General features: G+C 40.0%; 1 protein-coding gene across 1 annotated transcript; it reads left to right on the top strand.

The window, feature by feature from the left end:
- The first annotated feature begins 1,043 nt into the window (after window positions 1–1,043).
- Window positions 1,044–4,111, top strand: LOC139914970 (tumor necrosis factor-like). The gene is made up of 4 exons (XM_071903437.2): window positions 1,044–1,336; window positions 2,074–2,104; window positions 2,203–2,262; window positions 3,224–4,111. Exons 1-4 carry the CDS (start codon window positions 1,112–1,114, stop codon window positions 3,649–3,651), a joined length of 744 nt encoding a protein of 247 aa, XP_071759538.2. The 5' UTR covers window positions 1,044–1,111; the 3' UTR covers window positions 3,652–4,111.
- Window positions 4,112–14,888: the final 10,777 nt, after the last annotated feature.

Genomic DNA, 14,888 nt, shown 5'->3' with positions numbered 1-14,888 from the left:
ATTGACTTCAGATTGCAATGATTAAAATCTCCTAGCACAATGATCAGGATATGTATTTTCATGCTTACTGACCACGCTGTAGAGTTCTCTCAGTGCTTCATCCGCGTTAGCCGAAGGGGGGATGTAAACAACGCTCAGTATGATGCACTGTAGTTCTCTTGGTAAGTAGGCCTACATCTAATGGTCAGATATTCTACATTTGATGAACATAGTTTGGCTAAAACCTTGATGTCTGTACACCATGACCGCTTGACGAAAACTGCAGTGCCCCCTCCGCGAGTTTTGCCGCACTCCTCAAAGCTTACCCACTCACGCTGCGTGGCAGCCGGTGTGACACTTTATGGCCTTAATGGCTAAACTTCCGTTGTCACCATAGAAGCTAACCATAGATGCCATTTTTTGGTGTACTAGCCAAAATACCATAGAAAACAGTGGAAAAACTGTTCTATCCATTCAAATTCTGTGTACAAGTTTTAAAAAAGGTGCTTTTACCAGTAATTGTATTAGATAAGCGGAACTACCACACACTTTTGAAAACTTAAAGGATGGCGAAGGATAAATTGGTTCAAAAAGGAAGAAATGCTTCCCCACACTATCTCCATTGGTTTATCTTTCACAGAGGGGAGGGGCATTCATTACATAAAGTGACTACAACTGTGCAGAAACATTTTGTTCCTTCATCAGGTTTCCATTCATACAGTGATAATGACGAGTAACATGTATTTACTTGGATATTACTTAGTTGTTTCTAGTCATTAGTGTGTAATCAATGTCCTGTGTAATTTAAAGGGTTGTCGAAAAATCGTATTTAACCTTTAATTTTTCGCAGTGTATATTTTGTCCACACTCTGAATCAAAGCATGCCTACTGGTGTTTCTCATGCTGGCCACCGCCTGTAATTAACCCACCTCTTTATTTAGTCTACCACCTACAGGTGTGTACCGCTAGCTATAGCAGACTGACTCTATGGTGACCTCGGTCTAAGAGGAAGTTAATGTTTGAGGCTTAACAACAGTCAGTCAAACTTGGAGACTCACTTTAACGTGGGCGACACCAGGTTGATAAATGAAGACGCTGGTCGGCGGCTGAGACGACGAAGGAAACCGGCAACATGGAGGAGGGAGACTGTTACTGCTGCTGCTGTGGAGGGGAGGCGAATTTATGTCGGCAAAACACTTTGATTCAACTTCTCCACCATAAGAACCATAAGAAAACGCAACTACAGCGGCTTGCCCAGTTCATAGTGGCGGGGGTCCTGCTACTGGTTTCACTGGTCCTGGCGTTACTGCTCATGTTCGTGTTTGGAAGTGGATATCATCAGTCGTCGGACTGCCAGGTAAAACCTCCAACCGAGGCTGACTTTACGCCAGCTAACGTTAACAGGCGCTGTTGTTGTTGTTGTTGATGGTTTAAATGCCTCTTCGCTGTTTTGCAATTACGGTCTACAGTGGCTTATTCCTAGAAAATTATGCTAACACTATTTTATTAAAATAAGATGGCAAATGGTCAGTAAGGCTTATCTTTTCATTAGTTATAATAATGAAAAGATAAGCCTTAAATTAAACAGGTGGTTAAATATGAGTGAGGCCAAATATGTCTGTTCCGGTCTGTTCACGTCGCGTGCACGGTAGCGACGAATGCGTTAATAGCCTATGTAAATGAACCGTGCGTGTTTATATGATATTGTACCGTTAATATTTAAATTACTAGTGTGTGTTTATTCTTTAATAATATTGTTTTGGATAACTGTTATGCAACTGTTATATAGTATATAACAGTTATATGATATCAGTAATTTATGAATGGACTTAATGTAATTGATATTTAAATGAACTATTATGACGTTACAGGCGTGTGTTTAGAAATATTATAGAATTAACATTTAAATTAACTGGTGTCCGTTTATATATTTTAAGTTAATTAAAATCGAATTAACTATTATACAGTTACAGGTTTGCATTTATAGATTTCAAAATTCTCTTGTAAATATTTAAATGAACTGTTATGTAAAAAAAATATATATATATATATTAGTCGAAACAATTTTTGCTAACACTGTTTGTTTCCTCATAGCACATCATGCATGATGACGGCCATTTATCTGGTAACTATCTTATTCAGTATGTATGATAGTGAGATTGAGGCTGTATTGATATGAGTTATAATCAATAAAAAATAGATCCATTTAAATCTCTCTTGTAGCCACCAGCGCCAAACAGCAGCAACACAAGCAGCCTCAGAATCCAAGTGCCCTGCTAACAGGTAAGCTGTAGTACACTGGAGCAAGGCACTCACACTGCCGGGGTTGGTGGTCCGATTTCCACTGGGGTCACCTACTGTAAAAATGGATGCACTGTAAGGCTCTTTGGAAAAATATGTGAACCAAGATGAGATATGAAATGAGAAATGAAACTGAACTGACCTTGTGCAGAAAATGAGTCATTGCAGCAGCAACAGTTGTGTGGTTATATAAAAAATACACTGCCCATCAAAAGTTTGGGGATGCCACATTTTTAGTAGCCGCCCTTTGCCTTGATGTAAAGGCAAAGGCTTTGGAAAGAAATTCATACATAGGCATCAACTTCACTATTTATATTTGTCTAAGAAACAAATTTCAAGCATTTAAGCATAAGACTTTAGATCAAAATGGCTTTAAGAGAATGAAAAACATAGTACATTCAATGAGGTGTCCCCAAACTTTTGACAGGAATGTATGCAACCAATTTCAACACGTTCAGTAGACTGTAATAGTGGGGAATATGGGAAAGGCTAGGCTACGGATTACTAATATGGATTTACTTACAGTTGTTATTTACAGATGTTACGAACAGCATTGATTGCCTAGGCTAGGGAGACACTAGAAGACTTTTTTGTAAGTGCATTGCATCACACACATACCATCGGGGACTGATGTACACCTGAGATGTCAGGTGAATGCAATTAATAATTAAGTAGCTGGTGGGATAGAAAACCAGCAGGACCGAAAACCACTGCACTAGAAGATTAGACAGGGAATATGTATCACACACTTACTAATGGCTGTCAGGTTAGTGACTTACATTCATTGTAGTACACAAGGTCCCAAAGAACCTCAAAAAGTTAGGTATTATTATTATTATTATTAATGCTACTTTTTAATCTGCCATATTTCACATTATCTTGAAGTGACAGAAAAGCAGAAACTTCTATAAGTGACTCCTTGCCTTTCTGCCCTCATCCTCAGCTGCATCCAACCGTTCCGCTGAGAGGGAATACCTTGAATGGGAGGACGAGGAAGGAAATGCCCACCTCTATGGAGGTTTCCAGTACGACAGCGGAGACCTCGTGGTGCCCAGAAACGGCAACTACAGGGTGTATCTACAGATCACCTACGAGAACCAAGAGAAGTTTTCCTGCGACGATGAGGACGACGAGTTGATGCTCATCCACCAGGTGTTAAACTTTAAAGAGAGCTACAAGAAGGATGTAGTTCTTCTGTCATCGGCCTACACGGTGAATTGCAGCATGAAAACATGGAAGAAGTCGCTGTACACGGCCGCAGTGTTTCGCCTGAAGGCCAATGACAAACTGCGGGTGTTCGCAACACACCCTGAACTGATGACTGTGAATGAACACCAAGTGTTCTTCGGCGCTGAGCTCGAGGCTCAATAACCGGCCAGACACCGGGAACTGCCTCTGGATCTTGTGACTGTTTTTACATTCTACTCCATGGCAAATCCAAAAGTCAAAGCTTAAAGGAACAAAAAGTAATTTATGACCTCTATAAACCTCTATCAGTGACCAATAGGAACTTAAGTTGAAGTTCATTTATTTATATAGCCCTTTATCACAAGCCTGTCTCAAAGGACTTTACAGAGAATGAGCCTCACTAGATCCAACTGATCAACAATCGACCGTAGAATAGAATGATATTGGACAAACAAAGAAGCAGAAGAAAGCACAAGACACAATAGCAGATTTTAGCAAGACATAATAGCCTACCTGTTCTACATAGCCTAACCTACCTGGCACCAGCAGCCTTAGACCCTCAATGCATGCAAGAAAAAACTTCAGAGAAAACCTTATTAGGGGGGGAAAAAAAAAAAAGGGATCCCCCACCAGGACGGCTGACAAACAACTGCAACAACATTGATACAACTTATATCCTCCTACAGGGAGAAAACATTCTATTTATTAAATATCTGTTTTATTCTATTTTGTGTGTGGTGCAGATGAGGCCATGTATAGTTGAGAGTTATATATAATATATATAGTTTTAGCCTATATGTGGAGGGAATGAAACTCCTCTCCCAGGCCATTGTTGTTAAAGGTTCATTAGGTAATCTGTGACTTTTATCGAACTCTATTGGCAACCAGTAGGGATTTGTACATGCCAGTACTAGCGTCCCAAACACTTCAATACAGAATGACCTACCAGGCGCTTCATTTTTGTGTTTGATTTCCAAACGGCTGCTCCGTAGCTCAAATGATAATTTGCGGGGTAAGAAGCGAGTGCTGAATGACAGTAAAGTTTATATTCGGCTTGTTTCTTACATGGCGCGCACTGCTTCTCTCTCACAAGTTTTGGTACATTGCCAAGGGACTTTTATTCTAAAGGGCTACGTGAACCGTGCATGCTGTAGCGTAGAATCAACGTCTTCAGTGAGCTAGCATTAGCTTTAGCTGCCAGCTCCAGAAAGCTGCGTTTTTGGGAAAACTAAAGGCTTTGTTGGGACTTTGATGGTACCTTCTACATGATACTAAGGCCTAGGAGGAAGGGTGAAGTTTTGAGCCACGGAGCAGCCGTTTGAAAACCACACACAAAAATGAAAAGCTTGGTAGGTTGTTAGTAGAAGTCTTTGGGACGCTAGCTTACGGTAGTCACAACAGAGACGAGTAGCTAGCTAATTAGAGCAACATAAATGTCTAGTGAAGAGCTAATATATCACCATGCTGAGTATTGGAATAATAAAACTGCTTAGCCGTTTGCTTTTTGGGCTTGAGAACAAGAATATAGAATATATAGCCTGCATAGCTGAAATGTGTTATGACGCCGGTTCCTCATTCATAACACCACCCTCCATTGTTAAGCAGTTAAAACTGGCTGTGTGTCTGTGGTGGAGGGGGGAGGGGGGATCTCAGCACCTAGCCAAGTAATTACTGAGTCATTGGTATTATATAAGCAACCCTATCAACCCCGCACAGCTATAGTCATTTTGTGCTATCGGACAGTACAAATCGTATTCATTGCACCTTTTAATAATGTGCTGCTAGTCAACATGGTTACAAGAATAATCTTGTTGTAGCTTCTGCTTTACTGTAGCTAGATTCCCTGAAACGAATATGGACAACACATGATTGCTTAGTCATCAATATGAATCACAGTCTGGGATTTTTTTTTTAACTGAGCTCCACCTCTCACCTCTCTCTGTCCATATTTTTACTGTGGTAACTTTCACTTGTTTCCTCTAGTTATGTGTAAGCAGGAAGCCTGACTGCTTTCCAGGAATGTTCACCAGCAATTAGGATTGGTGTTGTCCTTCCATAAAAGGCCATTTGGCATTCTGGGTATTCCAAAGTAATGTTAAGAGCCAGTTTTATTGCAGACAAAATATGCTTAGGCTGGAAAAATCACCATCACAAGGAGTTTGAAGTGTCTTGAGATGGGGAAACACACCAAAGATGCTTTTTTTAGTTAAGTACATCTGTTAAATTGTTATAGCAGACCTATGCTGATACTGAATTACCTGGATTATGATTTAATGGCTTTCTTCCTGTTTACACAAATAGTCCCACTGAAACTAATAGAGCCAGTACAACCAGTAAGATCGGTCTTAACATCACCATGGACTAAAATGGAAAGTTAATTTCTTTGATGTGTGCTTTCACTTGGTTTCGCTTGAGCCGACTGCACTTTCTGCATTATTCTCATCTCACTGCTATTTTAGTTATGTACATGCCTTTGTGTGTGGGTTGGCCTGGATATGTGAGAGGGAATAACAACAGCGTGAAATGAAAGTAGTTTTGGCGAGTGTTGCTAACTCTCATATGTCCAAGTCATACCAAGCCCCCAAGTCTTTTTGTCCATGTTTGTCTCAATAAAATATTGTGACTAAAACTCAAATGGCAATCAGGTATCTGTGTAAGAAAAAATGAGTGCCTTGTAAGCTTTCTTTGCACGACATAACAGAACTAAGAAGCTTAATAATTAAATTGCTGAAAAGGCTAATAATAAGGTGTTGAGTTCTTGTAGAGACTGAAGTATTTCCCTGCAAGATAGGTCTAATAAACAGTTAAAATTTTACAACAGGGTAGACACGAGTCCTTCAGAAGTCTGAGAAAGTCTTTGGACTTTGGAGTCATTAGCAGCAAGAGGCAACAGAGCTCGCGTTTCAACTGACAGCTGACTCTGGAGCCAATATTGTCTGCAGGTCAAAGGTCCAAAGACGGTTAAGTTAAATCCAGTTATTAGAGGTCTTTATAATTTTTTTCACCGTGTAAAAACAGGTTTCTTTGAGCTGCATGTCCACTCTTAGATTAATACAGACAAGCATCTTATCTGCTTTACTAAACACAATTAGACTTCAGTTTCTATTATCCTTTTACTGCCTGTTTACAGTTTCACAATTTGCATTATGTTCAATCAGAAATAGGCTGGTTCTGCCAGCTTTGTGTTCTTGTTTTGCTTTGTTAAGTTGGTCTTAAATTCAATTCCAGGTAGCCTTAAAAATTCTTAAAAAGTCTTAAATGTGGCATTCTGACACCTGCAGATACTCTGATGGAGAACGGTTCAGGCTTGCCAATCAAAAAGAATGCTTAAAGTGCCGGTATACAGTAAGTGAAGTGAAAGTGACTGCTGACTCATGCTTTGGAGATTTTTGGAGGGACTTTACATTCCAGTGAAGCGTTAGGCAAGAAAAAACGTTTTGAGTAGTTCAGAGATGGTGTTGTCCAATGGCTCTCAACCATGGTCCACTGATTAGCACACCTTCAATCACAGAGGAGGACGGTGAAAGGAAGTGAAATTCAGCTGCTGTTAAGGGTTTGGATGGAATGAACACCTGTGCACATGGCTCTTGATGGCACAGTGCGTTTCACTAGTCCTCTTAACCTGCCCTCTGTGACTCCCCCCTGGGGGAATCCCTGCTGCCAAATTTTCTGACATCGATTCTTTGAGGGCAGAGGGAACGATGTAGACTTAAAGGAATAGTTCACCCAAAAATGAAAATTCAGTCATTATCTACTCACCCTCATGCCAGCTGAAACTCTGGTGAAGTTTGTTAGTCCATATAACACTCCTGGAGCTTCCCAGTAGAACTCTGTAGCAACCTTCTGCGAAACAACTGAAGTCTTTGAAGACTGATCTTTACATTTCCAAAAATAACATGACTCCATACAGCTGCCACGGTGGCCTCGCAAGGTTTGGTAATGCAGAAGCAAAATACAATGGAGAAAGACTCAATTTGCATTAAATAATGGATAAAAAACTTTTTTTTTCCATTCACAGAGCGATCGTATGGCGTCAGACTTGGATTATGCTGTACGGGCTGTGTGGAGTTCAGTTCAGTTCAGATCTTTATTGTCCCTCAAGGGGAAATTTGATTTGCAGTAGAGGGCAAAAACACAAACACAACATACAAGAGGACATGGGACATTAATCACAACAGTTACAGCAAACAACCAAAAAATGTATCTGTTCGTTAAAAGTATCAAACCATTGGAATGGTAGCCATAATAAAGTGCTGCTGAGCAGTGCAGTCAAGGTTTAGTGCAAATTAAGCGAGATACAGGGAGTGGCGGAGGCAGTGGAGTCATTTTATGGTTATTTTTTGTTATTTTTGGAACTCTAAAGAGCTAAAGATTATGTTGTTCTTTCATTTCGTACATTCTTCATTAAAGCTGTTCTAATGTAAGTTATATAGTGTGGGCCCAATTTTTGCTTCTTTCCTCTTATTGTTACACCTTACCCCAGCTAGTGTTACAACTTACCCCGGTATTGGCATCGGTTATAACATGGGAACTCCTTGTATTTGACATCAATTCATGAAGTCTGTGATATTATAATAGAGGTTGAAATGACTGCTATTTGTAGTAGACAGATGTGGATACTTTGTGTCAAAATTTGAGAGATCTAGAGTTATAGGTGCTGAGACAAAATGTGTTACAATCATCCCCGGTCTCACCTACACAACAGGACACAGCTGGGTTGTACTTGCTCTTCCAGGTAGAGTTTTGTATGTGCATCATATTCGCTTCATATTCGACCAGCAGGACAGTTCAGGCATTCAAATAAAGACACACACACACGTCACTTATTAAACAAACAATACTCTGTGTTCAGAGGCAATCGGATAATTACACTGAGCTGCCTCATGTTCACCTTACCTGGATCAGATGACTGAATCCTCTGCTTGTGTTTTCCAAGTCAACTCAAGATGCTCAGTGTCAAAATGGACACAGGTAAGCGGTTTGTTTTACCTGCGCTGACATTTAGTTCTGTACTTTGATAGAACTTGGAGCCTGTAGATGAAAGGTGATGAAAGATACATGATTAGATGTATCAGAACATCCACTCAGGCAAGGCTTCCTGTCTTGAAGCAGAGGAATTAAGCAACAAAAACAACAAAAAAAACTAAACAGAGCACAAGGGAAATGAAACAGGAATCTATAGTGAAATAGTATTGGAATAGTACTCTAAGAAGTTTGGGCTCAGTTGGCTTGCAATTCTTGTGTCTTTCGTTAATGTAACCTCTGACCTATATTAACTGCTGTAATCCACAGGTGGGGAATCCTTTATTTAGCATTAGATCTAGTTTTTCCTGACCAGGCAGGACAAAATCAACCAGTGTCAGCCAATAACTTCATATTTTAAACCTACCAAAACGCCATCCATCCCTGATTAGAATAAAGAATAAATTCTGGCTATTAGGTTTTCAAATGGTATTCATATCCAAAATAACATTAATAAAACACATGACCAAGAAGCCACCTCTACTTCTCAGGTATCAGATGACTCAGTGCCTTAAAAGTAATTTTCAAAATCAGTCGTCAATCTTATTGATAACCAATGAAGACTGGCTAAAATGTGAGTGTTGTCTCCTCTTAGTGCCTGTAAGGAGCCTAACTGCCATATTTTGGACTAATTGTAATCTGGAAATACTTCGTTTGCTGGGACTGTAGTGGATTACAATAATCAAGATGTGAAGAAATAAAGGCATGAATGACAGCTAGAAAAGGTTTTATCTTCACAATGTTTCTAAGTTGGAAGAAGCATGACTGCACCGCTGATTTTATGTGCATTTCTATACTTAAATATCTGTCAAACCCAACACTGAGATTTCTAGTCTGAGGTCACATTTTGGGACAATGGACCAAGCTGTTTAATAGTTGGGGCACTAATACTGTCAGCACCAATAAGTATTTCAGATTTCAGATTCAGATTGTGACATCTAGTTTTGAAGGTCCTGGAGATAACAATGGAGTACATTCCTTGAAGTTACTTGGGTCCAATGTTAAATACAGCTGCGTATCATCCACATGACAGGAGCCCCAAGGTTAGCATATTGATAGAAAACAAAATTGGACCAAGAATAGACCCCTGGGGAACTCCACAGATCATCTTTGAACTACAGCATCACCAAAAAGAAAGTCCCATCTTGAAGATAAGAATGTTGTTCTGCTGATAGCAAAACAGAACATTTTCAAACTCAGGAAACAAATGCTGAAACAAACACATTACGCTCATGAATGGCATGCTGCAGCCCGTTTACTTTAGCTTGTTCATTTCATGGTTGTAATGACATGATTTGGCCTGCCGTGAATAGCTAGGCGACTGCTACAGATCACATATGAGGAAAATTCAAGCCAGTTTGTTTGAATATGAAAACATAGCCTAATAGGTTATGATAATGGCTCCACCATAGAGTGATGCTAAAATGAATAAGAAATGGATGAATAGAGTAAATTGTGCAGACAACTCAACTAACTCATTCATTTGCTTTGAAAGTTAATGTTTAAATGCCTTTTCGGTGATGGTCTAGAATCCAAATTCCAAAAGGAACTGTATATCAAAATTCAATCAAAGTTTTACAACAATCAGAATGTGACATGTCAATCAAAAGGAACCTGCAGAACTACTGAACACACGGTAGCCAAACAGATAATGCTCAGATACTGGGTCAACTATCGTGAACCACCCACTATCTCCATCCAGTTTCCTTGTGTGCATAGGTGGAACTTACATCATGCCATTCCTGAGATACTACACACCCACACATTGAAACTCACTCGCCCTTTGTTGCCTGTCCTCCCCTCTCTCTGCCCTGTCTTTTCTGTCTCTCTCTACTGTGACTGTCTAATAAAGCAGAAATACCAAAAAAACAAAAAATAGTAAAAAACAAAAAAATTGCTGATTCATACTTTGGTGTGCGGGTTCTACTTTTTAGCTGACTAGTCCATGCCCGGGGTTGCGCGCGCCACAACTACGTGCAGACTTCCGGGGATGCGCGTGCCACAACTCCGCGCAGATAACTCCGTGCAGACTTGCCAAAAAGGCGCATAAACAGCGTAAATTTAGGAAAATGGAAAAAGCAGCTCCGTCAGTCCCTGAATATGCCAATGCTCAATGTGCAGTTTGAGATTGATTGGCCAACCCGTTGGGGAGCAAAATGGATGCGGACAGACGGACGGACGGACGGACAGTTTTCCTCATTCTATGGTTGGATGTCCAGCACTTAACCCAGGACCCACTGTTGATGTGCGCATAGTTAATTCTTTGCTTAAACACAAACCAAGCCCGCGATATGTGATGAGAAAAGCTAATGAACACAAAGGTCATGGTGGCGCAAGAGCCAATCACATTCAGGCAAAAATCTGGCTCTTAAAGTCGAGATGAAATGAAAAATGCCTTTTTAACCCTTTTAGATCACATCCCTGGTCATATTGTGCACCTATTTAACAATATATGCCAAAAAAATACAAAAAATCAATTTCTTTGTATTCTTATATCAAAATTCAATCATGTTTTCTTCCTGTAAAACAAAATATGCCGTGTGCTTACGTAAGCATGCCCATAACCAATTTCAACCAATAATATCATGACATCCGCCCATCAATCATTCTTCAACCTCTAGCTAGCCACACCGGTCATATAAAACCGCACTTCACCGTTTCTGGGTCGTAGCTGACAGAGCAATATGGAGAGAGATAGGAAGAGATGTGTGTTTGGATATCAGTGGGCAAAAACTTTGTTTTCATTTCCAAAACAATGTCACTGAGGTCTAATTCATTCATCTCTACCTTGTCCTCCTGATCTAACAACAGGTGAGGGAGGTGTGTGTGGAGCCAACAGTCCTCTGTAGCTCCGTTTCTCTCTGTAGCTCCGTATCCCGCTAAACTCTAAGCCCCGCCCACTGTTTAGCGGTCCAATCAAATGCGAAGGATTTGATTTAAATCCCTCTTGTAACTGTACACCGCTCAAATATTCAGTTTCACTGGGAAATACGTCACAGTACAGAAGCTAAAGAAGCTCTAACTTCCGTTTCAGTGGGACTTTAAATTCTCTGTCATTAAGCTTTGGTTTCTAGTTCCACTTTATCTTTGAATGGAAGATGGAAGGGAGTATTATTACAGCTGTTTTGGGATTTCCCAACTCACATCAGCATATAAAGATCTTGTCAAATGAAATGCATGGTGGAATGTGGCAGTGATTGTTGGTGTTCCTAGTGTGTATGTTGCCCTAAAAAACATAAAATATTCTACCTGCTACTTAAGGGTAACTTAGGTATTTTTCAACCTGGACCCTATTTTCCCAACTTTTTGTGTCTAAGTAACTAAAGGGGACAACAATTTTTGAAATCGGTCCAGTATTGAGCGAGATCGCGTCAGCCAGCAGCCGCGGGCTGCTGGTTTAATAGGCTAAATAAATATATCATAGATTATAATAGGAGATTGACTTGTACACAATAACAAACAGACCGGATCAAGCGAAAGGTAAAGAAAAACGTTTCATTTCTCTGTAGGGTCCTTTCCATAGTGTTGTCAGACACTTCTGAATCTGAGCCTGTCAGTGGCAAAAACAAGCACTTTTAGTGGACGTACATTGACGGTGCGATTTGCCCCGTCGGATTACATTGCAGCTCGTTTCGCGGCTGCCGGCGATGCGATCTCACTCAATACTGGACCAATTTCAAAAATTGTTGTCCCCATTAGTTACTTAGACACAAAAAGTTGGGAAAATAGGGTCCAGGTTGAAAAATACCTAAGTTACCCTTTAGTTCTAGTTTTTTTCCCCCCCTTTAATTTACTATTTCATTCCTCATTGTTTTGTTTTGTTTTTTTGTTCTTTCTATTTCCTTTTGAATATTGTCTTATGACATATATGTACTTTACTCAGCTTACTCTGGTGATATAGAAAGAACTGTCATTGCAGATTTGTTGTGTATTTGAAGACTAATAAAAAAACAACTTAGTTCTAGTACGCTAAACATGTAATGTTAGCGCTGTAGCCACTTAGCTAGCTTGCGCGCAAGAGTAAAGCATAATTCAAAGATTGTTTTCCAGATATATGATTGTGGATTTTATTTGGGCCAAATTATAAAAAACAAAATAGGTCTACATAACCAAATGATGTCAAACAAACTTTTGCTTGGATGCTTGACCCCAGAAGCAGTGAAAAACCCACAAGCGTCAACTTTTGAAAGAGAGGCAATGCTAAGCAAAGTGGCTGTTCAAAGGTCATTGTTCACCTAGCCAAATGAGCTGAACTAAATGAGGAAAACGCTGCACAGTTCAAATAAACCGCTCAGAACATGCTGGGTGTGAACGCAGCCTTAGAAACCTGTGTCATGGATGGAACAGCTATGGAGACGAGTTTCAGTGTGTGTGGGTGTAGTATCTCAGGAATGGCATGATTCAACTCCCGCCTGTGCACACAAGGAAACTGTATGGAGATAGTGGGTGGTGCAGACAATCACAGACCAGATCATGGGAAGACTAAAGAGCATCCCAGCAGACTCACGTTTGGGGTTTTGGTTTGTACCGGATGTCGTATAGTGGTTATAGAGCTGTACTCAACTGAGGAAACCCCTCCCTTACATTTCTGCTTGAAACAGGCTTTCTGCACATTTTGTACTAACCGCTGTCATAGCACGCTGACTAAAATAAAGAGTTGTAATATCTGGATTTAAGACATTTTAATACCTTTTAAGGCCTTACTTAGATAATAAGACTTTTTCAGACTTTGAGGACCCACGGATTCCCTGAACACAGAAAAAGCTTTCACAATAAGTGACACATAAGTGCATGTAAACTGAACCTTTAAATTCCCTATGTAGCCTGATAATCTAGTGAAACCTTCTAGTACATAATCATCTATATATTTGAAATATTTACTAATGAACAGTGAACAGTCATTTTCCCCTCAAAATTATATGTCAAATTTTGGAATGAAATCCTTAATATAGGTAATTGTGTTACAATACGTATCAATTACTAGTTTGTGTATGTATGTATTATATGGTTAATCAGACCTGACAGAGTATACAGTTGTAATCCAGCCTTTCCATGTAAAACAAATTACTTGTGAGAATAACTGTATCCAAATAAAGCTTACTTTTTATTAAATCCCATACATTTCATTCATTCAGCAGTTCAGAGACAGGCAATAAATATTTTGACAAAAAAAAAAAAAGCTAAATAAATACAAGAAGGTGAGGTAAAACAGAATCACAGCAGCAAAGGTAAAACCCAACACAGTCTGACAAAATTTTGTGAACTGAGCGCAAATTCTGAAGTGCAGATTACGTGTTGTGGACACAAAAGTATGTGGAGATTATGCTCTTTCACCACAAAAGGATTACGACATAAGTGCAGACTGGACATGTCTAGTCGAGTTTAGGCGAGTAAAACAACTTCAGTTAAGGTTGGGGTTAGGTTTAGGTAACAAACTATTTGGTTAAGGTTAGGTTAAGGGTTTGGTCATGGTTAAATAGGAAAAACGTTTGCTGAAAATGAAAACTTCTTGTCATAAATTTGGAATTGAACCCAGGTCGCATTCCCGACCTCTACACCCGTACTTTCCATCACGCTGATTCAGCGTCAAACTACTTCCTGTTTCCAGTCACGTACGTCTCTTCCACCTCATCCTGGTGGGTAAAGCTGCTTCCTCTCACTTTTCATGCACAGATCGAGTTATCTGCATTTCAAGACATCACACTCACTTCACAAAGTTTCACGAGACCGGGCCGGTCAAAAACCTTGATGGAGTGCATGCATGTACACATACTGGATGTGCGAGGACCAGACTTCTTTGTGCAAACGCTTTGGTACTCCAGATCTGGTTACATCATAGACACATAAAAACGTCCAACAGGACAGGCTACTAGTAGTAGCACATGCAGCACTAAGACGAAGACACTTCAATGTTTTAACAGACAAAATGGCAATGGAAGAGAAAATTGTAAAGATACAAAAACCACTAAAAAGGCAAAACCAAACAGTCACACAAACAGGCATAATACATCATTATAAGGAGTTACAGTCTTGCATGCCGTAATGTGGTGTACAGTTGAGTACCCGCTTCAGTAGAGCCTGGACATTGCATTGTGAAGAGCACATTCTCTGGGTTACAGCAGATGACCTCAGCGGCTCCTTCCCATCATCTTAAGGCAGTTAGCATGGGAACGGTTCATATTTATTTGCTGCAGTGTTCGTATCGTGAGGACATTTCCATCTTCAGTGCTATGGATGAAGGTGTGAGAAGCAAAAGAAAAATGACAATATGGGAATGTTGTTGAACCAAAACAAGTGTCAGGGATAGCGAATGATGCACAACAACTGTCACTAGCAAGGCTTCCATCCAACAGTCAAGCTACATTTTGGAAATGTTGCGAAACCAAAATAGGAATTAG

The sequence above is a fragment of the Centroberyx gerrardi genome, chromosome 8, assembly GCF_048128805.1.
Source record: "Centroberyx gerrardi isolate f3 chromosome 8, fCenGer3.hap1.cur.20231027, whole genome shotgun sequence".
In the NCBI taxonomy this organism is placed as follows: Eukaryota; Metazoa; Chordata; class Actinopteri; order Beryciformes; family Berycidae; genus Centroberyx; species Centroberyx gerrardi.
This window is presented reverse-complemented; position numbering and strand designations above follow the sequence as displayed.